The sequence below is a fragment of the Anopheles funestus genome, chromosome 3RL, assembly GCF_943734845.2.
Source record: "Anopheles funestus chromosome 3RL, idAnoFuneDA-416_04, whole genome shotgun sequence".
Lineage (NCBI taxonomy): Eukaryota > Metazoa > Arthropoda > Insecta > Diptera > Culicidae > Anopheles > Anopheles funestus.
The window spans coordinates 69,573,878-69,595,770 of record NC_064599.1 but is presented as its reverse complement, the minus strand read 5'-3'; the positions used below and the strand labels follow the sequence as shown (position 1 = coordinate 69,595,770).

The window sequence follows — 21,893 nt, the reverse complement described above, 5'->3', positions numbered from 1 at the left end:
TGACGAGGTGTTTTTTTTTGTGCTGTCGCGGTAAAACAATCGTACAGCGATCTCGCGACCGGCACGAATGACGGTGTGCGTAGTACACGCACTCCACCACCACCACTGCATTGCCCCAAACGCCCCGTCCTCTTCTTCATGTAGTGTCGATCGTGTGTCAATCGGGCAGTATTATCAGCTGTGTTCGGGATTTTCGGAAGAGACATGAGCGTCCCAATCGAAACCGTGTATGCACACACATCTCGACCAACTGCACCAGGCTACGATGCGTCGAAGGAAAGGGAAAGCAGAATGTTTATGCTTGCCTGTATGAGTTTTTTTTAACGAAGAAAGGAAATGCGAGGAAAGCCAGCGGAGGTATTGCCATGATAAGAATATGACGCGCAGACCGATTTTCTTGTCCCCTTCCACTCTGGGCGGCGGTCCTATTTTTTACTTCTTTCTGCCTCTTTACAATCATTTGAACATCCTTTCTCATTAGACGCTGTAATTGCATGATAAGCGGTCTTCCCGTATCTCACCCATGACGATCAAGTGCTGCACGATCACCCTAGAGGTAGAGCGGTAGGAATAGTATTTAATACAACAGTGATGGAGATTTAATTCGTTTTACGCACACATTTAATTACTACTTGCAATATCTTCTTTTTTTGTTGGTTTCTTATGACAAACATACTATTATCTTAATGTGTAGCTCTAACAAATTCTCATCCTACTTTTAGTCTCAGAATCACCCAGTCATCAGTATCGTGATTCATTCCAGCACTTCTCCAATTCGTTTTTTACCGATCCTTCTTCAAAAGCAGGCTATATATCGATCCATTCGCACGCGTCCTCACCGAAACCACTTTGATGTCCTCAAAGTTTGAAAAACCTCAAAGATCGCCTTACGCTTTCAATCATTGTGCTTGTGCAACGTGTAGCGCAACTGAACTAATATGCCGCCACTCGGGACATCAGAGCAAGCTAGCGGTATCGATAAACCGGCGGCTCCTTATTTGCCTCTTGAACGTGATTATTTGCTTCAAACAGCAGAACTAACTAAACATACTCTGTTTTTTGCGAAATGACGTTTAAGAGGCACACAGAGGGGACATAAACAATAAAAAAAGAGAAATGTTACGAAAACAGCATCGGAATCAACGGAGGGCGAGAGGTTGGAAAACAATCGATTAAACATGTACACGACTGCTGACAAACGGAAGCACACAAACCGTGTAGCCACTTAAGTCGGAACCGTAATTCGAGTGTGTTGTACTGTGTGTAGAATTATTGATTTACAACATTCCGTACAAAGTGATTTGTGGTTCATCTGGTTCAACAGTATCCGGCATATGGTGGATCCCATCACGAAAAGGGGGAAAAAGAACAAAAAATCAACTTCTAATAGGCATCACTGTCAAGGTTAATTGCTCCCAGCAACTTGTGGCAGGAACCATACCACCAATGACATCCTTCATCACAATCAATCAACTATCTTTTTCCAGCAGTCAAACGGATGATCAGTAGCATCTGATTTACTTCCCTCCACTACTGATTATGGTATCTAATTGACCACCTCTCCCACCCTTTGTACATGGGGACCTACAATGCCGGGAAAAGCTCCCGATCGTTTAGCTCCGTTTAGGTGCCGTTATCGACAACACGTATCAAACACACTATCCGCACGATTTACGACCCTCGAGAAATCGGTGCCAGAGCCTTGCGTCACCTGTCACCAACCTGTCAAGCGACGAATCCCATAGATCCATACTGTGCCCGAGTGCCGAAAACGACCTTGCGCGAATACTGCTCATTAGTGCTCTCTATCAGTAAACGGCTTATCGGGCGTGGTACTCCAAATCCAAACTGGACGCCCGATGTCCCAAATGGGGTCATGATCATTCTGGCGGATTAGAACACGCTTGCGTGAAACTCTTCACGTCCAACGCACTGATCCGGTGTGTCTTGATCTCGATGCTCCTCAAACAACGCCAGCCACAACGGCTAGGTCACGTTGAATAGCAAAGCAAATACTATCTATACGTCACGAATGACGTTAACAGTCGGTGTGTAGTACTACAAAACATACTATTATTACTAAGAGTTGTAAACCGTCACCGTCTGTCTAGTTGGTGTGTGGTCGACTTGGATGAATTTTGCATTTCATTTCCGGGCGATCGTGTAAACATCGGTATACAACAAACTGAAGACATCAGCACTTAACTGTACCCGTGTGACAATAAGTAGTTTACAATGTTTTCTTATGATCTCTCTTTCTTTACTATAACCTAAGTGTAACGGACAAATTGGTGCTAATAAATCTCTTCTATCCATCGGTTCGTCTGCACTAAACATCACGTGATTATTTGACGTCCTGGAAGAAGAACCAAGCGCTCCTCTTTGATGTTTGACAGCCGTCGCGGCCTATCCATGCCGCCATTTCCTAATCTCATCGAATATTGCAATGCACGTTTTTCATTACGTGAGCACATTCTAACACCTCTTCCATGTGTAGTCATTTGACAGACGCGGTTTTCTTTTTTTTTTTTGCTACTCATTGTATATGCTAATGATGGGACATGGTGCCGTACACTTACATTGTCAATGGGGCTTTCCCCGCTGTAGCTGAAGCGGCGGGAGTGGTTTATTACCCAGAGATACAGGTACATTATAACTTCAATCGACATGTACCGAAGATGATCCATGGACAATATCTAGTGAGAAGGGGGAGAGAAAAAAAACCTCACTCCTAAACAAACAGTGACAGTTGTAAGCAGTACGATCAATATCATAAACTCATTTCCAGACAAGCGCTTTGTTGATAACTTCCACACCACGTACAAATTGCGATTCGTTAACGCTGTAAAACCAGGCACGTGCTTTGGACAGATGCAGACAAATACAGATCATGCCAGTCAATGTCAAATATAAGCTGAGCGACACTTCAAAGGACAGGTTGGCACAAGCCAAAATTTTGGATGGCGCACTTCTCCCAAAAGTGAAAGACAGCTTTGCCTGCCACATCTCTTTAGATTGTGCATACAGCTAAATGTTTCTTCGCCTACATACAGGCTACTAATACAACTTTTAGTACTAAATAGCTCCCAAGAACTAATATTTGCGTCTCCATTATGTCTGTCGTGCATTATCTTGTAGGATTTCTCCACGTGCTCAAAATGTCCTTTTGCTTACAAAAATGGTGCAATATGAACAATGTTTCTGACACATCCGACATCTTTATCATGCAAAAAAGGGGCACCATTTCCTTCAATATCACTCATTATCTCTCCCAGACGACATCTTCCTCCTTTCGAATAGGTTCTACTGTCAATCCTTTTGTTTTTCGGAATCTGCTACCATCGGTCTGGAGAGTTGCTACATCATGACACGGTGCAGCTATGGGACGCAAAAATCAATCAGTGTAGCACCGAGTTCCTGCTGTCAATGCGCAACATCAATCATCGAGGGATAAACAGCTGTCAATGGCCAGGATTAGTAGCGGGTGGTCCATTCACGCTCCAAAAGCCCGTACGTCGCTATAAATCTCCCTTTTTTTGTCGTGCGGAAAGCAAACCGGGAACCAATCCAATAAATAACCTTGCTCGCGGCACCGCCTCGTGCCACCTACAATGCTTCCGTCGGAATCGGCAAAATCACCAACAAGGAACAATGAGGCATTAAAATGCTGATACATTAATTGATTTACAATCCTTGCAGTCATAATTGCTCCACCATCTCCACCGCGAAGCACGGTTCTATGTCCATTATGCACGTGTAATTCTATTACTAATTGTTACTATCATGATTACGCTCTCATCTTGCACTGCTGGTACCATATAGATAAGTCATCGTGCACCACCGTTTCGAAAGGAAAGCACCAGGAAGATATCACTACCCTTCCTTATCGTAACCCCTCCTGCGCCATAACTGTCCACCTCCACCTCGATGGTGATACTATTCATAGCAGATCTTCTGACGCTTCTGTAACACGAGCAACTAATTGCACACAATGTATTCGTTACGGGCTCCGCAAGGCAAAAACCTGCGAAGCTGATAAGCAAACGCCACCGAAGAACATCGAGAAGATCAGAAAGCACGCCTGTCGTGCCCTCGGTCGATGCCGCGATGCCAGCGCGGCTTCACGTGATGAGCGTGCTTTCCATCACGAGCCAACGCGGTGGTCTACACACCCGCATGCGCACCATCTTAAGATGGCCAGTGCTCTGGTGCTGCGGATATTTTGTTTGTTGTCAATCACGGAAGCCGATTGTGCGCTCCCGCACAAGCCACTCGAACGGCCTACGTTTGGTCACGCTAGGACGCTGCCGCTTGTGATCATAATCGCATACCTTTTATCTGTCCCTCCTGCACCGTACAAATCGACCCACGGAAAGCTACAGAACGTTTGTAGCATAGTCATTCCAGTGATACTGATACTATGTTGATAGATGTCGTCCTCGTCGTTATTGGCAATTCGTGCACACAGTTTGCATTTGCCTAGATAACGCCCCATGATCTGCTTCTTCGTCGTAAAACTTACCCCAGGGACAGATAACAGAGGACGAATGACCTTGCTATTATTAGGTTGCGCATCGCGATGTAGCAGCCTTGGACTGCAGTTCTGTCTATGTTTCCGGCTGCGGAGATCAGTATTCTAGCTTCGCTTGACATGGTTACTACGCAGCTTTTGGAGAGAATCGACCGTACTTTGTAACATTATCTTTAGGGCAGTAGTGAAGAAAAATGGAAAAACTAAAGATAACAGATAGAATTGTACTTTTGATCGTCAAGGATCTTGACAATAAACATTTTATTGACAAGAAATTTTGTCTTTTGCAAGAAAAGATCAACTGAGGGAGAACTGCTAGTGATGTGTGTCTTGCTTGTACTAAAAAAAAGAGTCGATCTAGATGAAGTTAGAACCCAAACAGTCTGTGGAACATTGGATCAAACGTTTAGTACGGCACTACAGGTTCGCCTCATCGTGAGAAAATCATTATTCTGACCAATATAAATCACAAGGATCTGCTTTCCAAAGTGTTCGAAATTTGTCTCTGTTCTCACATTTACTCACTCAGTGATACTAAAAAAAAAATACATTCTAATTTAGAAATCCCCAAGAGCTGTTCCAAAGCATCTGATAATTTACTTTCATTTAAGCTAGAACGTCAGGTCATTTCGCCAAAGCAGCTGCTAAAAAACGGAACATTTTTCCCAAGAATTTATCAAATGACTAAACACTTTACAATAAATGCCCTTGTTTGATGCCTTCTTCCGTGCATGCGTTTCTTGAGATGCTGGAATTACGCCGGGAAATCACCAACGCAAAACAAACGATCGATTCGATTCCATCAATAAAATAAACATTTTGCTTGCTTACTTTTACGAAGGGTGTGACTCTGAAAACGAATATACCTTACAACAAACGGCTCATTTATTCTTCACTGATCACATTCTGTTGATCCGGTGTTGGTGCTGACAACTTGTTGGGTTCGGTAACTTTTTCATTCATTGTACTGTACGACCCATTTTACGTTAACGAACTTTACATGCCCGTATTGATGCTACTCATCTGAGCTACTCATAGCTCGGGAGATTACTTCTTGCAAACAAATATCATTCCAAGACAGTTTTCCGTCCTACTTTATCAATAAGATAACGTTCGTCTGCAGCTTAGACACGTAACCGTCTGCTCCGGACAAGGGATTGATGAATAATACTTGCCTCCCTAACAATGTCATTACAATATGCATATATACAAACGCGCAGCTCTACTAATAATTATTTGTACTGACATCTTGTCCAACCTTACATTACACGTGTACCGTGTGTTGTCAACGATACTGTACTAGTTAGTATGCATCGTTTCGCGTCAATGAACGCTAGAAGATCTTGAATTACCATAATAAAGTAAATTTCGATTAGCATCTGCATTAGCACTCGATCGGTCGACAACAATGATTGAAATGGGGATCAATCAAGAGTTATCGATTCGCACGAGCAGTGCACGTGCAATGGTGCAGTGGCTGGAAACAGATGGACGAATCGGATCATTGAATTATTACACCCTGTAAGTGATTGTTGTTATTTTGTCACGGTACGTCATGGGACAAAATTTGCATACAAAACCATTTCAATCAACAATCTATGAGATATTCCTTTTCTGCGTTTCCATTATTGGATAAAAATATAGAGAATATAACTCGTTTTTCGTTGCTTAGTAAAATGAGTAGCAGTTTAAATCTATTTCTACCACATAACTTCTAGTAAATCACCGTGCAACTCCATAAATATGAAGATTGTAGACAAAAATGTTAAATCTCATTTTTTTCTGGTGCATTTCAATTTCAAGAAGAGATTTGGCCTGCCAATTCAGATTAATCAGTCGTGTGTACGCGAGTGCGGTCCGGGGAAGATTTGATACACGGTCCTGTCGTGCAGAACCGGCGCTCTTCCCGCATATACCACCGGGACGTCCACAAATCAGCCGTAATTAGAAATATTAAAGCACGTAGTCTGGCTGTATGGTAAAAAGTAATCCTAACAAACCAGTTTTGGGAGTCCGGTGGTGTATGTGACAAACGGTGCCGGTTAAACAGGACAGAACCGGGTATCAAATCCCATCCAGACCCGTCCCCCCGTAGCAAGGATTGACTATCCGGCTACGTGGTAAAAAATAATTTAGTAAACCAGAAATGTTAGGCATAACAATTAAGCCAAGCAAATATAAAAAAGCCTGCTATTACCAACATGGCCTCATAAGCTGTTCCATCAGGAAGAAACAGATTGATCGATTTTAATTTACATTTCGTTTTTGTTTTAATATTCCGAAAATTCTGACCACCTTTGCATACACAGTGCACAAGCAGGTAACTCACGAGCCACTCACAGAAATGTGAGTGGCGTATTTGGCGCACAAACTTTACGTCAAACGTGTACGAGATGTGCTATAAAAAATATAAACAAACAACACTCCTAGGGACAAAAATTATTAAAACAGACACAACACATTACTGTGACAGATTTCTGCTAGAAAATGCTTAAAAAGTTTGTGTTCTACTTACCGCACGATGCAATCTACAGATGATTCCGCCAAAACGAAGCGTTGGTCAAAGTATGTGCGTGATGTTTACGACCCGATACAGGTCGGCTCAATCGACGGAACGGACAAAGTGCCGCACGATCGTGCACTGGTACGCGCCATTAATTCCAACTACCGACCCAATCGGAAGGTGAAAGGCGATCCGATGCACACGATCTTCGTTGGCCGGTTGGCACATTCAGTCACGGAGGTACGGCAGCAACATTCTTTTCAAGTTCCTTTTTTTCTAACAATTCCATTCATTTGTTACTTCTAATTGCAGGAACAGTTACGTTCTAAGTTTACACCCTTCGGCACAATCGTTCACAGTCGGTTAGTTACTGACATCATTACTGGGCTGCCTCGCGGGTACGCTTTCATTGAGTACAGCAATCGAGACGAAGCGCTGCGAGCGATCGACCGTATGCACGGTGTAAGCATTGACGGTAAGGAAATTCTCGTCGATGAGGAATGGGAACGACGGCTGGAAGATTGGAAGCCACGTCGGCTAGGTGGCGGTTTCGGAGGTAGGAAAAAATCACAACAGCTACGCTTTGGCTGCAAGGTGCAACCGTTTCGAAGGCCCATTGTGGAAGCATCCGGCACCGGTGGTGTTTCGAGCGTGTGCGAGTGGAATCGTCGTATTCGTCATCGGAAAGAGGAACCACCACGATCCACCAGGGGGAACAGTGATGGAAAGTAAGCATGCATGCTAGAATGGGTTTTGCCAGAAACTAATGACTTCGTATGTAAGTTTAATAGCAATAAAGTAACCAGCATACAGGCCCCAAAACAAACTCTCGCTCTCACTACTACTGCAGGACGGCAGCGTTAGCCGATATACTAGGATTGTTAATAACCTCGCCCAAACTGTCCAACACCTCCTTGCGATAATCGTCAAAGTCTCCATCCACCTCGTTGATCGTTTGATCCTCGATCACGAACAGCGTACATTCCGTCTCACGGATTAATCGCTCGTCGTGGGACACGATGATCACACCACCCTTGTACTCGTTGATCGCATCCGCCAACGCATCGATCGACTCGATGTCCAGATTGTTGGTCGGTTCATCCAGAATCAACACATCGGGTGCATTGAGGCACAGTTCGGCCATCGCTACACGGGCCTTCTGACCACCGGACAGATCCTTCATCTTGATCGTGTGCGCATGACTAGCCAGCCCGAACGTGCCGAGCTGCTTGCGAGCCTTTTCGTACGGGAGATTAAACAAACGCTGCAAGTACTCGGCCGGTGTTTCCTCCGCCGTCAGATGCTCGCCCGAATGCTGATCGAAACGTCCTATGCGAAGGCGATGGTTTCGCTTCGCTTCACCCTTAATCGGTTCCAGCTCACCCACGAGCAGCTTCAGGAAGGTGGACTTACCCACACCGTTCGGACCGACGATGGCAACCCGACTGCTCAGATCGATACCAAAATCTGCACCCACGAAGAGTGACTTTTGGTTCGGGAAATTGAAATGGCAATCTGGAAAGAAGGAATTTAAGGGAGTTTTTTATAAAGATGGATCAAATACCATTTAACACTAGAACTAGCCAGATTTTGAGGTGTGCAATTCTACCGCGATCAGTAAAAATAATTTAAAATTACTTAATAAACAATTTCACACAACTGGAATAAGTTGGAATGGTTTTTGGTGTTCGCATAGATATGTAAAAATTTCGGTAGAATTGTTTAAACTCCAAAACAAATTGTTTAAACTTCATTCTAGTGTTAAAACCACACTCTACTTACTATGCAAACCAAGAATCGGTGGCTGTAACGGTGGTGGATCCGGGAAGCTAAACTTAACGATGTACTCCTTCGGCTTCGACAGCAGCTCCACCGGTCCATCATCCTCCTCACCCGGTTTCTGGTTCTTCGTTCGGCCCTTTTCCTGCTTGCGGGTCAAATTTTCCTTCTGCTTCTTTTCCGCTGCCTTCTTCGACTGGCCGTGCGCCTTCATGTCCTTTAGCCGCCGCTCCTGCTTCTCGTACTCCTTGACCATTTCCTTCCGCTTCTGGACGTACATCTTCTTGAACATCGTGTAGTTGCCCTTGTAGTAGTACAGCTTCTTGTTGTCTAGATGGATGATTTCGTTACAGACGTTATCGAGGAAGGACTGGTCGTGAGACACGATGAGTAGAGTCTTTTTCCATCCCTGCAGGTAATTGTCCAGCCAGATGACAGCGTTCAAATCGAGATGGTTCGTCGGTTCATCAAGCAGCAGCAGGGTAGGTTCGATGAAGAGTGCCCTTGCCAGGGATACGCGCATTCGCCAACCACCGGAAAATGCGTTCGTCGGTCGATTTTGCATCGCACGAGAAAATCCCAAACCGGCCAAAATACGACGAGCGCGTGGTTCCGCCGAATCAGCACCGATCGCTTTCAGTTCGTTGTACACCTCCTGCAGCTTATCCTGCAGCTCGATTTTACCCGACTCAACCGCTTCCTCCAGCTCCTTGCATTCCTTCAACAGAGCGGTCCGTTTCACATCCGCCTTCAGCACCGTATCCACCGCGGACGTTTCATCTGCAACGACTTCCTGCTCGCACAGCAGCACATCGATGTTGGGTGGAATCGCAAAGGCACGATTGGCAATGTGACGCAAAAGTGTCGTCTTACCGTGGCCGTTCGGTCCGACCAAACCGTAATGGCGTCCGTTCGCAATCAGCAAGTTGGCGTTCACGAACAGATCGTTACCCTTGGCGGAGATGGTAAAGTTTTCGATCTTGATATCGACCGCATGCTCCATGTGTTTGCTCTGGTTGCCCGTTTTCAGTGCTTGCGACATTGTGAAATTACTGTCCAAATCCGAATGTCCTTGACCGCCCTTCCGCAGCATCGCCTCTTGTTGTTTCTCAAACTCTTGCTGCTTTTTCAACTTTTTCTTTTCCTTGTGCGTTAGTTTCTTTTCCTTTTCGCCAGTAGCGTCATCATCATCACCGTCCCCATCGAGGTTCAACTCATCCGCAACTTTGTCGGCCATTTCATTCACTTCCGCGTCAGCTTCCTCCTCACTGGCTGCCTTCTCTTTAGGCTTTTCTTCCTTTTTCTTTTCCGGTTCGACTGCCGGTAGTGGCGTTGGTTCCGGTTCTTTAACCACCTTGAGTTCCTCCTTTGGTTTCTCAACCTGCTTAGGAGGTTCCTGCTTAACCACCGGCTCCACATCCGATACGTCTTCCTCCTCTTCACTTTCTTCCTCCGATTCCTGTACTTTCGCCGCTTTCTTAGCGGCCTTTTTGGGTTGCTTCTTTTTGGCCGACTTTTTGCTTACCATTGCAGCCATCATGTCTTCCTCATCGTCATCGTCCTCCTCATCATCCGAACCACCCCCAGCAAGCAGATCGATTTCCTTCTCCTCCTTATCCGACCAATCGTCATCCTTCTTGCCCTTACCCTTTCCTTTCGCGGCCGGCTTCTTCGTTTCCTTTTTCCCACCTTGTTTGGATGGAGCCGGCACCTTCACCTGTTCCTCATCTGAATCAGCTCCTTTTCTTCCGACCGCTCCCTTTTTAGGCTGTTCCTCATCGTCACTCCAATCGTCATCGTTACGCTTGCCCTTCTTGCCTTTTTTGCCCGTCGGTGCCGGAGCCGGTTGTGCCTTTTTTCCACCACGACCCGCTGGAGGTCCACTTTCCTCGTCGGAATCCACGTTGTCAACTTTGCCCCCCTTCTTTTTCGATGACTTCCCGGACGTTCCGGACACGATCGACGACTGCTCGGACTGATCGTCATCGTCCCAGTCTTGGTTCTTTTTGTTGCCCTTCTTTTTCGGTGGCATTTTGTACGTGTTTCACACCTGTCCTGGCACCGGGGCTGATTAAAAAGGGCCAAACGGTACCGTTTATTTTGGCAACAATTCACTTTGTCCCAAAAACTGTATGGTGCAATCCGGTTTGGGTGCAAGAAAACGCAACGTGCGATTGTTTTCTTCTGCTTTTCTTTGTCTTGTTGACTTTGATGTTTATCGACTGACATATTGCAATACAACAGAAAAGCACCGCTGTCAACAGCTGACAATTAGATTAAAAAATCGCACTTCCCATTTATTTTTGCTCTGTTTTTTCAATTATTACAAGCCATAAGATATTCAAATTTTATTTAGCTATCATTGAAATGTTGGCTTTTGCGTTAAAATCGTTCAATTAATGTGTTTTTGCTAATTGAACGTATCGTAACAATACAACATGGCGTCCACAACAAGCAACTTTCACGTCAACTGGCATATGATGCAACCCTGTCGTCCCGCAGGCAACGCTGTCAAGTCAATGCAAATGAATCTTCTATTATTTTCGTGATTCTGCAGAAAAACCGACACAATAGAAAACAAGCGGTGTTTTGGAGGCAAATTTTGCTGTAATTTACGATACTACTAAACTTCGTTCTTTGCAGCGGGCATACGTTAGCGCGAAACGATTACGAACATGGACACGCTTCGCAAATATCTGAACCAGGTTAAAGTGCCGTGCGCTAGCGATAACGTCTACAAGGAGGAATGCGTATACACGTTTGACAATCCGGAATCGGACACCGGCTTGTACGTGAGTTTGGCCAGCTTTCTCGGCTTTGGTGAGCAGCATGTGCGAGCATACGCCAACCGCACGGGGAACAAAGTGTTTCTGCATCTGAAGCGTGACAAAATCGAAGTCACCGAACCGACAGCCGAAGGAACCGGTGGCGGTGCGGATGGGCCTGAGAAAAAAATCACCCGGCTGGCGATTGGTGTAGAGGGCGGATACACCGGCACCGAGAACAAGAAGTACGAATACAAGGAACACTTCCAGGTGGTTGTGTTCGACGATCCGGTCGTACGGTTGGACTACCCGAACGTGGACCTACCGTTGCAGGTGCAGAATGCGGTGGACGCGGTACAGAAAGCGGAAGCAGCATCGGTGAAGCGCGAGCGCGAACAGCTAGCCGGCACATGGGACGGTGAAATTCGCCAGGTTTCGACCCATGCCGCCGATTTGCTGCAGCTGGAGAATGGCAAGAAGATTCCACCGACCGGTTGGAAGTGTGAAAAGTGTGATCTCACCAACAACCTTTGGCTGAACCTGACCGATGGTTCGATCATGTGCGGGCGCAAGTTTTTCGACGGTTCGGGCGGAAACGATCACGCCGTCAATCACTACAAGGAAACGAACTATCCGTTGGCCGTTAAGCTCGGCACCATAACGGCCGATGGTAAAGGGGACGTGTACAGCTACAGCGAGGACGATATGGTGGAGGATCCGTATCTGGTGAAGCATTTAGCTCACTGGGGCATCAATGTAGGCCAGCTGGAGAAAACGGAAAAGTCAATGATTGAGCTGGAGCTGGATCTCAACCAGCGTATCGGTGAATGGGGCATCCTGTGCGAAAGCGGAAGCCAGCTGAAGCCGATCGCTGGCCCCGGGTACACCGGTATGAAGAACCTGGGCAACACGTGCTATCTGAACAGTGTGATGCAGGTGCTATTTACCATTCCGGACTTTGTCCGACGGTTTGTCGATGGATCGAAAACGATCTTCGACAGCTTTCCGGCGGATCCGGCCAACGATTTCAACGTGCAGATGTAAGAAACGCCAGCACATGCTTGCTGAGAAACAATACTAACCACACTTTTGTTTTTCGTTTTCCTCAGGGCAAAGCTAGGCACGGGATTGTGCAGTGGAAGGTACAGCGTACTCTCGGACAACAGTCTGGATGCGGCCGACGCGAGCGGGGGAATTGCACCAACCATGTTTAAGGCCCTGATCGGTCAGGGACATCCGGATTTCTCCACCAAGCAGCAGCAGGACGCTCAAGAGTTCTTTTTGCACATGGTCAGCACGCTGGAAAAGCACAGCCGTCACCAGGCAAATCCGACCGAAGCGTTACGCTTCTGCATTGAGGATCGTGTCGAATGTTGCTCGAGCGGTAAGGTTATGTATAACCGGCGGGATGAATGGTGCCTTCCGCTACAAATCCCACTCCAAAAAGCGACCAACCTCGACGAGGTGAAGCAGTACGAGGCTGAACGGACGGCTGCCGAACGTGAGGGCCGCCGGCTCGATCCGGACGCACTGGTGCGGCCGAAAATAACGCTTGCCGCCTGTCTGGACACGTTCGCACAGCCCGAGCTGGTGGAACAATTCTACAGCACGGCCATCAGTGCGAAGACCACGGCCAAAAAGACGACCAAGCTCGCCTCCATGCCCGATTACCTTTTGCTGCATTTGAAGAAGTTTACGCTGAAAGAAGACTGGACCTCGCTGAAGCTGGACGTGGCGATCGACATCCCGGAGGTGCTTGATCTGGAAACGCTGCGCGGCACGGGCAAGCAACCGAACGAGGAAGAGCTACCGGACATCGCGGGGCGCGAGCCGTCCCCACCGCCGATGGATCCGGAGGTAATGGATCAGCTGCTCGGTATGGGCTTTCCGCCGGAAGCTTGCAAACGTGCCATCTTCTTTACGAAGAACTCCGGCATCGAACCGGCCACGCAATGGATGGTGGAACACATTGCCGATTCGGACTTTGCCAGCCCGTTCGTACCGCCCGGTACGGGCGGTAAGAGTGGTACGGCAGGGGGAGCCGGCAGTGCCGCCTTCGTACCCGATCCGGTTGGGCTGGAGATGCTGATGGGCATGGGATTCACCGATCGGCAAGCGACGAAAGCGCTCAAGGAAACGGGCAACAACACGGAACGTGCCGTCGACTGGATCTTCTCGCACACGGACGAGCTGGACAGTATGGCGATAGATGATGCGACTTCCGATAGCGTTGCAACGGCTGCAGCCGCTGCCGGATCCGATAGTGGAGCGACCGGAAGCAAGCAGGGATCGTCGTACCGTGACGGAACTGGCAGTAAGTATCGCCGAACGTCCATTCGATTTACTGTACGATTTGCACTTTTTATTCATATCATGATTATGTTTTCATTTTCTAGAGTACAAGCTAGTTGCATTCATTTCCCATATGGGCACATCGGCCCAGGTCGGTCATTACGTTTGCCACATCCTGAAGGACGGCCAGTGGGTCATCTTTAACGATAATAAGGTGGCGATCTCGCAGAATCCACCCAAAGAGCTCGGTTATCTGTATCTCTACCAGCGGGTGTAAAACATAAACACGCAGTACGTGGAGAAGGACGTCCTGGAAGGATACGAAACGTGTGTGTCGGTGGGTGGGAACACACTTGTCGTGTGCACGTTGTTCGTCCTTCAGTTTTCTCTCTGTTTCATCTTTGCGCTCTGTCCCACACACGGGCAGCAGCTGTGGACTGTGAACTAATCTATAATTGATAATAAAGCGGCATCGAATTAACTAATGATAATAATACATTTTCTTTGTTATAAACTTTTTTCTGCACTGGATCCTAGTTGTTGTTGACCATTAAATGTAAAGATTGGACCTCTAACACCTTGTACTTGAGCTAGTTTTAAAAGCATCCCAGTGAACGCCTTGATCTGTAGCTTCTGCCGAGTGACGCTCGTCATTCAATATTTTTCGATTTATTATCTCTTAAACTTTATCAGTGAGAGTTTTTACTCGAGTTTATAGCAGAAAACTCATAATTTATTCATTCTCTGTTTATCGTCCTAATAAACGCCTTGTTTTCGAGCTTGCACTTGCAAATTCGCACCATTTATGTATTACCCCAATAGATCCTCCCACAGTGTCCACAGGTCAAATGTAATCCGAATCGACCACCCCTTAACAACAACCAAAAAAAGACAAATAAATTAAAGTTCGTTAAACAATTTTATTTTCATTGTTGATATCAAACAAACAATACTAACTATTAATAAACGTGCTACAATAACTCAACTTAAAAGTGTTTCATAATTTAGGATAATTCTTAAAATTAGCAAATTAACTATTTACAGCCAACGAGTAGCGAATATTTTTCTAACGCCTAGTGAAAGAGTAATGAATTATGAGTTGAATTAATCAGCGAAAAAGTAGGACACTCGTCGTACGATCACCAAAGCAGATCGGCAAAGTTGGTCACGTAGTAGGTCGCTCGTTTCTGTACTTCTTCCCGGACGGCATTGCCACCATATCCTGTTAAAAGCAAACAAAAAATTTGTTATTAGTTATAATTTCTAATTAGTTTCCATTTTCTAAAAACATACCAATGAACATGTTCGCCGGTGGGCATGCCTCCAGATCAGTCATACCGTCACCGATCATTGCCACCACCTTTTCTGAACCCGATCCGACACCATCGGCCATCACACTGCGGATCATCTTGATGGCTTCACCCTTACCGCCCGATCGCGATGTAGGCTGCGCGGTATCGAAACCAGCGTAACTGCCATTATAGTTAAAGAACAATCTGTTCGCGTACAGATTGCAAAGCGGAATCTGCAGCGCATCCGCAACCGGTTCGATCAGACAATCGAAACCACCGCTAATCAGGAACACCTCGGCATTGTTCTTGCGCAGCTGCTCGATCAGTTCCTTCACACCGGCCGAAATGGTCGACGGGTGGGTTTTGAGAAACTCGCGAATCTGTCGCTGCGATGGTTTGATAATGTCCAGGCGACGTTTCAGCGCCTCCTGGAACGTCATGCTACCTCCCATCGCTTCCTTTGTGCTATTCGCAGGAGAGGAATATAAAAATTCAAAGTTAGCAAAATGCCCACAAATGAAATCGAATGAAGTAAGTTACTTACAGTGCAGCCACCTCACTGCCTTTGCCACAGAATTGTGCCAGCTCATCGATTCCCTCCTCAGTGATGATGGTCGAATCGACATCGAAGCACACAATTTGAGCTTTTTTCAGTGTCTCCCTAGCCTCCGTGGTTCGCTTCGACAGCTCAATCGGACGATCGTTAGTCATGCCGTTACCGTTCTGTGTGTGATGATGAACCTGGGCACCGTTGCGTGTCGCCAAACCGTTCAGCTTCGACGGGACGATAGGCTTAAAGATGGGCGATGCCGGTGGCAAACTGTTGCGCCTTCCAACGACAACGACCGGCTCGAGTGGTTCTCCAGCACCGGCAAGACTGCTCACACCACGGTTGCTATCCGTGGCGGAGATTGCTACCAAGCTTCCGAAAAGTGCACTGCAATGATGAAAAAATAAAAACAATTATATTAAATAATTGCTCAGAATAATTCTACGTTATACGTGTTTTTGTGCGTACATGTAATGAAATAACAAAAAGATTTAACAATAACCGCCACATTTCAAAGCATCCCGCAACGATTCATTTAAAATTAAATCAACAAACGCATCGGTACTCGGCGAGCGTGCTCCAATGGCAGCTGTCAATGGCTATCAGCTGAGAGGAGCGAAGTAAACAAAGAAAAGCGTTCGCTTGTGCTGGCTGATGAAACATTGCACAGTCTCGGTGGTATTAAATACCCCTTCTGTTGTTTATTGAATACCAGCCCACAGCAACACACCATTATTGTCCAGTTTCCGTACATCGTTTGCGTTCGTGAATCGTTGTTGTGCAAAACGCTGACAGTTCTTCGCAGTTTGTGCAATAAAGTGGAGCATTCGTTGAGCTATTACGCGTATGTTGCTCATTACTCATTCACGAATGGTGTCGATTTTAGTTTGCCATACGTGAGAACTATAAACGGGGTGTCTGAGAAAACGAGTGTTAAGCGTGTATTCTTTAACAACGCGGTTTAGCGTTCCAACACTGAGTAGACGAAGCGGACGACGCAATACACGATCCGACTGCGGCGACATCATCACTGCAGATGGCAGTTTGCACCAGCAACCTGACGTCCGATTCTGGTGGCGCTCCGGAAAACTTTCACATCACCTACTCGCACGACGGTGACGAGGATGAGGAAGGAGTGGACGCTGTGCATGATGGTGATCTGCTGTCCACGTCCAGCTTCCAGATCGGTGGGATCGGTGGCGAAAGTACGCTCCGTTGCCCTTTGTGTGGTGCCCACCGTCGTCACTTTCACTGCAAATCGTGCATCCGTCACGGAGACTTCCTGCACACAGCGACCGCCGTGTACTGTCAGCTGCCAGAACGATTCGGCGAAAAGCAGCAGCGCTTGAGAAACCTTCGCACGGCAAACGCTACGCTCGAAAGCAAAGGCACCACGATGCTGGAAAAGTTACACCAAGCGGGACGTTTAGCTGGCGAGATCAAGCAACGGTCGGACAAAGCGAGCATCATACGGAAAACGATCGAGCTGAAACGCATCGCCATCGAGGAATTGCGGCTGAAACAACGTCACCTTGGTGACGCGATCCGCAAGCTGCGCATCACGTTGCCTCGGTACGACGATAAGGTAAAGACGCTCAGCGAATTTGTAGCCGGTAAGCTGGACGAGAGTGAGCACCGAAAGGCGAAGCTGACGGCAGTGCAGGAGCGTTTGCGTCAGCTGAAGCGCGATCAGGTGCAGCAGCTCGTACGTATCATCTTCTCGATCACGCAAACGATCGTCAGCCGAAGTAGCTTGGCGGGAAGCAGCAGTACGACGAGCACTGCGAGCGGCAGCTCTGCAGGTGGTGGTACGGGACTCAGCAATACCCGTAGTACGATAAACGAAATTTCTGAAGCTACTCGAACCGCGTATGTCCGCGGGCAGTGGGTGTTGCAGGATAGCTTCGGGGAGATACAGCATGTAATAATTGCACCGGCACTTCCCGGTACCGGCAACTATTCGGCCTATAACGATTGGGCTACGGGTGATGGTGGTGCGGTAATTAGTGCCACCTCGACGGTCACTTCTACTATGGAAGTTTCTTCCTCGCCTGGTACAGGTGGCAACAGGGTGGGAAGTCACAATCCAGCACACACCATTGCAGCGGCCTTAACATACACCAGTCAGCTTGTGGCGCTGCTTGGCTACTATCTGGACGTTCGGTTACCGTACCGTGTGGCGTACGCTGACTTCTGTACGACAACGCTGTCGGAGGCACAGTTTGCCCGGAAGGTGGCACGATTGAATGCGGACATTGTGTTCCTGTGCCATACACAAGGCTGCCGGTTGAACGACATGAACCCGACGCACACACTCGAGAATGTGCTCTGTCTGCTAAAATCATCCGCTCTTGGCCATTGTGGACCGACGGATCGAAACAGTTGCCTTTCCGATTCGATGGAACAGTTGCTAATGCAGAACATTGGCGAAGATTCCGACTCGGAGGGTAAGTTTGCAATAATTACTATACGTTACTTGAACTTTGTAATAAAAATATTTTCCCTTTCTGTTTTGTAGATGAAACAAATCTTCACCAGGAATGGGAAGCTGTCCCTAGCAACCTTTCACCGGTAACGGCCGAACAACCGTACCAACCGATGGCACTAGCATTGGACCAAAGGCGCCCAACGGTCGGTCACACGGGATTGCACTATCATCATCTTCAGCAACCGACCGGTGCCGCCGCAACCAGCCTCATGGCCAGTGCCTTCGCCTCGGTCAGCTCATTCTGGAAAGGATGGACGGGGAAGTAAGAATCTAACCTAAGAGGCATCGATCCAGGTGCCCCTCGCTACACAACTCACTCGAGAGATTCGCTATGCTCATTCCTTTTGCACAACCAGCCACCGCGTTTTATCAGGCGAGAAACTCAAGGCAAAAATGAAAACCATTTATACAGTTTCTTTTTTACAAATACATATGTGATAGCACAAAACCAAACTGTACAGGCTTTCCAACACCCGTTTGATGCCATTACGAATAGGAAATAGCACACAAAACAGTAAACGCTTCCAAAAACGACAAGGAACATCGTTACAAACTGCTCCAAATATGGTACAAAAAGAAGAACGTAACAAAATCAGATTGAAGCTTGAGCAACCAACCACTCGGAAAACGCTTGTAGACATTTTCTTTACATTACACTCGTTTTCGGTTGTGAATTGTTGCGACGATCAAGAAAAGGGTGTAAAGGGATGAATAGAGATAATTTTGTCTGTAAAACAAAAAATAAACTCATTTTATAAATGTTATTTTATATGCAAAACAACAACTAAAAAGTTCACTAAACCGTAAGTTAGCGTCGGAATGGAAATAAAGTAATTAATTTTTTAGCTGTGATTAACTTCAAAATAATAATTGCTTGTTTTACTGTTTAGAATAATGCCACTAATCCGATTATGTGTATGCGATCGCACAGCTGTTTTCGTTCATATCTGAGGTCAGAAGTCAGTCTCCTTAGAGTGGAACAATACCAATGTTTCAATACCAGTATGGAGTTTCTTTTATCCGCCTTCCGAAGCAATCAGTAAAGAGGAAGAATATCAGAAGAAACAAATAAATAACTCTTCCTGTTGTACAATAACAACATTACTCATCAACACATTAGACGTGGTTGAGTAGTCTTATCACGTCATGCGAATGATGTCGGACAGCTCCGTAAAGTTATTTCTGACCTTCGACAATTACTGAAGTAGGATTCTCCAAAGCCTAGATGCTGACCAACCGTGAGCGAATTCTCGAAAGGAAAACCGAAAAGTGGTTGCAGCAGGCTGATACCATGATCACGCGTAGCAACAGGCGGGCGTGTGTCGGTTCACCCTTTGCGGGAGGGCCTTCCCAAAGCTCTCGAATGATAAGGCTTTGTTGAGGAAGCGCGGAAGCCACCCAAACGTGTAGACAGGGCAGCAAAACAACCATTTCTGATGTAACATGATGCGCACGTGGTCCGGTGATGGGTATCAAATGGCAGTCTACTCAGCCACTGAGCCCAGGCTTTTGTCGGGTATATAGCAGTTGTTTGTTCATCAGTAAAGGCGCATATTTACTATGCCAATAGTTTATTATTGTATAGCGTGATTAGATTGGATTCAATAACAAAATCCCTCTAAACCGAGTATTGCTACTTCAGCAAAGCAAAACATTCACTTTAGGCCATTGTATATCCCAAGGTCTCTAGCCCTGGGGATTCATCTCGACAATCAACAGTTTTGTTTGTCTCAAATCTGTCCCTTATCATCGACAACAAGGCACAGTGCCAACAAACCAACTTTGATGCTGTTTTGCCCTTCTCACACACCACAATCGAATCAGCTGATAGAAGCACACACGTCGATCGCTCGTCGCTCCATCGCTGGACAAAACAATCCGTATGTCTCAAGTGTTAGCCCGCACATGGCATGCCCGCACTCCTTTTTGACCCAAATGCAGTTCATCCACTGATTTTGCAGTGGCGCAAATATCTCGATCGGCTATGCACTTGCAGTGTGTTGTGTGTGAAATGTCCCTAACTATTTACGTTCAATGTTCACGGCACTCCGGCACTAGATCTCCTTGGAAGGTTTATGCTAATTTGCTCACCGATTCATTTTACTGCTGAAGGTTGCGGTACAGTAGCTTCCTTTAGTACACCTCAGAGCAAGTCGACGGAACACGATCTCAGATATCAGAATGCTTATAATCCGTTCGTTCACTATAACGTTTCTTGTGTGGAAGCCCTTCTTTGTACTTCAATAGCTGTACTTGAACGCTTTCGAGTTCTTGAACCTGACACAGACTTTTCTCTTCAAACAAATGTTCACTGCAAGATTAGGAAGAATTTTCAAATTTCCTTGCAAACGTGTTTAGTGGCAAATAGAACGGCGCGCGCGTTTGTAGTTCGATCTCTCGCAAACAACTGACATCGACCACGGGTGCACAGATTCACTTTAAACCAGTCCCGATCTGTCCCGGTCCCAGGCCTACCACTTCCCACTCGCTGTTGCCTCTCGCTACAACAAAGATCCCCTCCCTACCACGTCTGCTCTAAGTTACAAGTTTTCCGTGACGTGTTTTCTTCATCCGTCTCTGCTTCCCCTTCTAACAGTGCCGAAGTGCCCGAAGTTCTACGCGAATGTTGATGATAAGAGCCGGAGAGCTTGAGTGGGGTGGATGCCGGCTTGTTGAGTCGTTCGATGGTCGGTCCAGTAAACAACCTCCGTTGCGGAGAAGCCGGCCTTACTACAAAACAGACAGAGAAAAAGAACAGCAACACTAGGAAGTGACGAAGTTGCCACGAGGTTGCCCCCTACCGATCAGCTGGGGACTTTCGACCGGTCCTGTTCGGTATCGATGCGCTTTAATTAATTGTAGACAATTTGGACATATCAACTAGGAGACACGCCTACCAATTAGCGATCAGGGCCAGTAAACAAATACCTTTGTGATCAGCACTAAAGCCTGTTGCTAGGGGTAGCGAATCGTTGCTTGCGGATCAAGTAGCACAAGAGGTCGACATACGATCCACTTGACATTCGAGGCGCAAACAACTGCATCGCTGATGCACTTCACGAGCCTCTCTCGATGCAGGGAGATTCCGCCCCGTACTTCCAGCGCGATAACGATGATGATCATTTTAACTGACAGACAAGCTGCAATAATGTGTTTTTTCCATCTTCTTGACGCTACTTCTGGCCCCAGTGATTGGGCTTTCTTATGGCAGAGAAAACCGCATGATTTAATCGATGCCATATATTGCCCTATACCGTGAAGTGTGTTTGTCGTTGCATCGTTGCAATCCGTACGGACGAAATACATTCGACAACAAGCATTAGACCGCGTGCGCTGAGCAGCTTACAAAAGCACAAACTTACCGCACAGTGGCCAAGGGTTGATGACGGTAGCAAATCCCTCTTAAGATGGGTAACATTAGAGGATATTACAATTATAAACAGTACACATTCAGGCACTTCTTGAGATAAAAGCTCACTAGATCACTTTGCACAAAGAACATTCGCATCCACTCGTTTGCGATCGCGTACTAAGCGATTACGATTACGAACTAATCTTCATGCGATCGAGTTGCGTATTGATAAAGCCGTACGCTTACCTACACGATCCGTGCAAAACTGCGGTACGATCAGCTGTTTTCCGTCAAAACAATGCGCCCACTCGATCTGTCACATTCCCACGCGCTTTATCGCG

General features: G+C 46.6%; 5 protein-coding genes across 8 annotated transcripts in view; 3 read left to right on the top strand and 2 right to left on the bottom strand.

Moving 5' to 3' along the window:
- Positions 1–11,013, bottom strand: part of LOC125769047 (ATP-binding cassette sub-family F member 1) — a 226,934-nt gene extending 215,921 nt beyond the window's left edge. For 2 of the 3 annotated variants that reach the window (XM_049437446.1, XM_049437445.1), the window contains exons 1-2: positions 8,817–11,013; positions 7,874–8,549 (exon numbers count right to left, since the gene is read on the bottom strand). In XM_049437446.1, coding sequence (XP_049293403.1) covers positions 7,876–8,549; positions 8,817–10,845 — 2,703 coding nt within the window. In that variant the 5' untranslated portion in view covers positions 10,846–11,013 and the 3' untranslated portion in view covers positions 7,874–7,875. Of the gene's footprint in view, positions 1–7,785; positions 8,550–8,816 lie in introns of those variants that run through there. The other variant, XM_049437444.1, reaches the window with a different exon arrangement.
- LOC125769064 (U11/U12 small nuclear ribonucleoprotein 35 kDa protein-like) lies at positions 6,851–7,776 on the top strand. Its single transcript, XM_049437487.1, has 2 exons — positions 6,851–7,274; positions 7,347–7,776. The coding sequence occupies exons 1-2, from the start codon at positions 7,053–7,055 to the stop codon at positions 7,764–7,766; spliced, it is 642 nt and encodes a 213-aa protein (XP_049293444.1). The 5' UTR covers positions 6,851–7,052; the 3' UTR covers positions 7,767–7,776.
- A 285-nt stretch (positions 11,014–11,298) lies between the features above and the next one.
- Positions 11,299–14,366, top strand: LOC125770549 (ubiquitin carboxyl-terminal hydrolase 5). The gene is made up of 3 exons (XM_049440254.1): positions 11,299–12,618; positions 12,688–13,892; positions 13,975–14,366. The coding sequence occupies exons 1-3, from the start codon at positions 11,489–11,491 to the stop codon at positions 14,145–14,147; spliced, it is 2,508 nt and encodes an 835-aa protein (XP_049296211.1). The 5' UTR covers positions 11,299–11,488; the 3' UTR covers positions 14,148–14,366.
- A 404-nt stretch (positions 14,367–14,770) lies between these two features.
- LOC125770557 (phosphoserine phosphatase) lies at positions 14,771–21,733 on the bottom strand. 2 transcript variants are annotated; one of them, XM_049440274.1, is made up of 4 exons: positions 21,563–21,733; positions 15,707–16,099; positions 15,164–15,627; positions 14,771–15,092 (listed from the first exon to the last, which is right to left on the bottom strand). In XM_049440274.1, the coding sequence occupies exons 1-4, from the start codon at positions 21,616–21,618 to the stop codon at positions 15,010–15,012; spliced, it is 996 nt and encodes a 331-aa protein (XP_049296231.1). In that variant the 5' UTR covers positions 21,619–21,733; the 3' UTR covers positions 14,771–15,009. The 2 variants fall into 2 exon arrangements, with proteins under 2 accessions (XP_049296231.1, XP_049296232.1); XM_049440275.1 differs by lacking the exon at positions 21,563–21,733 and adding an exon at positions 20,292–20,922.
- Positions 16,340–19,070, top strand: LOC125770552 (beclin 1-associated autophagy-related key regulator). Its single transcript, XM_049440261.1, has 2 exons — positions 16,340–18,159; positions 18,231–19,070. Exons 1-2 carry the CDS (start codon positions 16,749–16,751, stop codon positions 18,464–18,466), a joined length of 1,647 nt encoding a protein of 548 aa, XP_049296218.1. The 5' UTR covers positions 16,340–16,748; the 3' UTR covers positions 18,467–19,070.
- Positions 21,734–21,893: the final 160 nt, after the last annotated feature.

What these genes read in the sequence shown, in the direction of transcription:
- LOC125769064 (XM_049437487.1), top strand. Translation starts at nt 7,053, where the DNA reads ATGCAATCTACAGATGATTCCGCCAAAACGAAGCGTTGGTCAAAGTAT. An exon ending in TGGCACATTCAGTCACGGAG is followed by an intron (nt 7,275 to 7,346) that starts GTACGGCAGCAA and finishes TTCTAATTGCAG; the next exon opens with GAACAGTTACGTTCTAAGTT.
- LOC125770549 (XM_049440254.1), top strand. Translation starts at nt 11,489, where the DNA reads ATGGACACGCTTCGCAAATATCTGAACCAGGTTAAAGTGCCGTGCGCT. An exon ending in AACGATTTCAACGTGCAGAT is followed by an intron (nt 12,619 to 12,687) that starts GTAAGAAACGCC and finishes CGTTTTCCTCAG; the next exon opens with GGCAAAGCTAGGCACGGGAT. An exon ending in GTACCGTGACGGAACTGGCA is followed by an intron (nt 13,893 to 13,974) that starts GTAAGTATCGCC and finishes TTCATTTTCTAG; the next exon opens with AGTACAAGCTAGTTGCATTC.
- LOC125770552 (XM_049440261.1), top strand. Translation starts at nt 16,749, where the DNA reads ATGGCAGTTTGCACCAGCAACCTGACGTCCGATTCTGGTGGCGCTCCG. An exon ending in CGAAGATTCCGACTCGGAGG is followed by an intron (nt 18,160 to 18,230) that starts GTAAGTTTGCAA and finishes TCTGTTTTGTAG; the next exon opens with ATGAAACAAATCTTCACCAG.
- LOC125770557 (XM_049440274.1), bottom strand. Translation starts at nt 21,618, where the DNA reads ATGTTACCCATCTTAAGAGGGATTTGCTACCGTCATCAACCCTTGGCC. An exon ending in GGCAGTGAGGTGGCTGCACT is followed by an intron (nt 15,628 to 15,706) that starts GTAAGTAACTTA and finishes TCCTGCGAATAG; the next exon opens with CACAAAGGAAGCGATGGGAG. An exon ending in ACCGGCGAACATGTTCATTG is followed by an intron (nt 15,093 to 15,163) that starts GTATGTTTTTAG and finishes TGCTTTTAACAG; the next exon opens with GATATGGTGGCAATGCCGTC.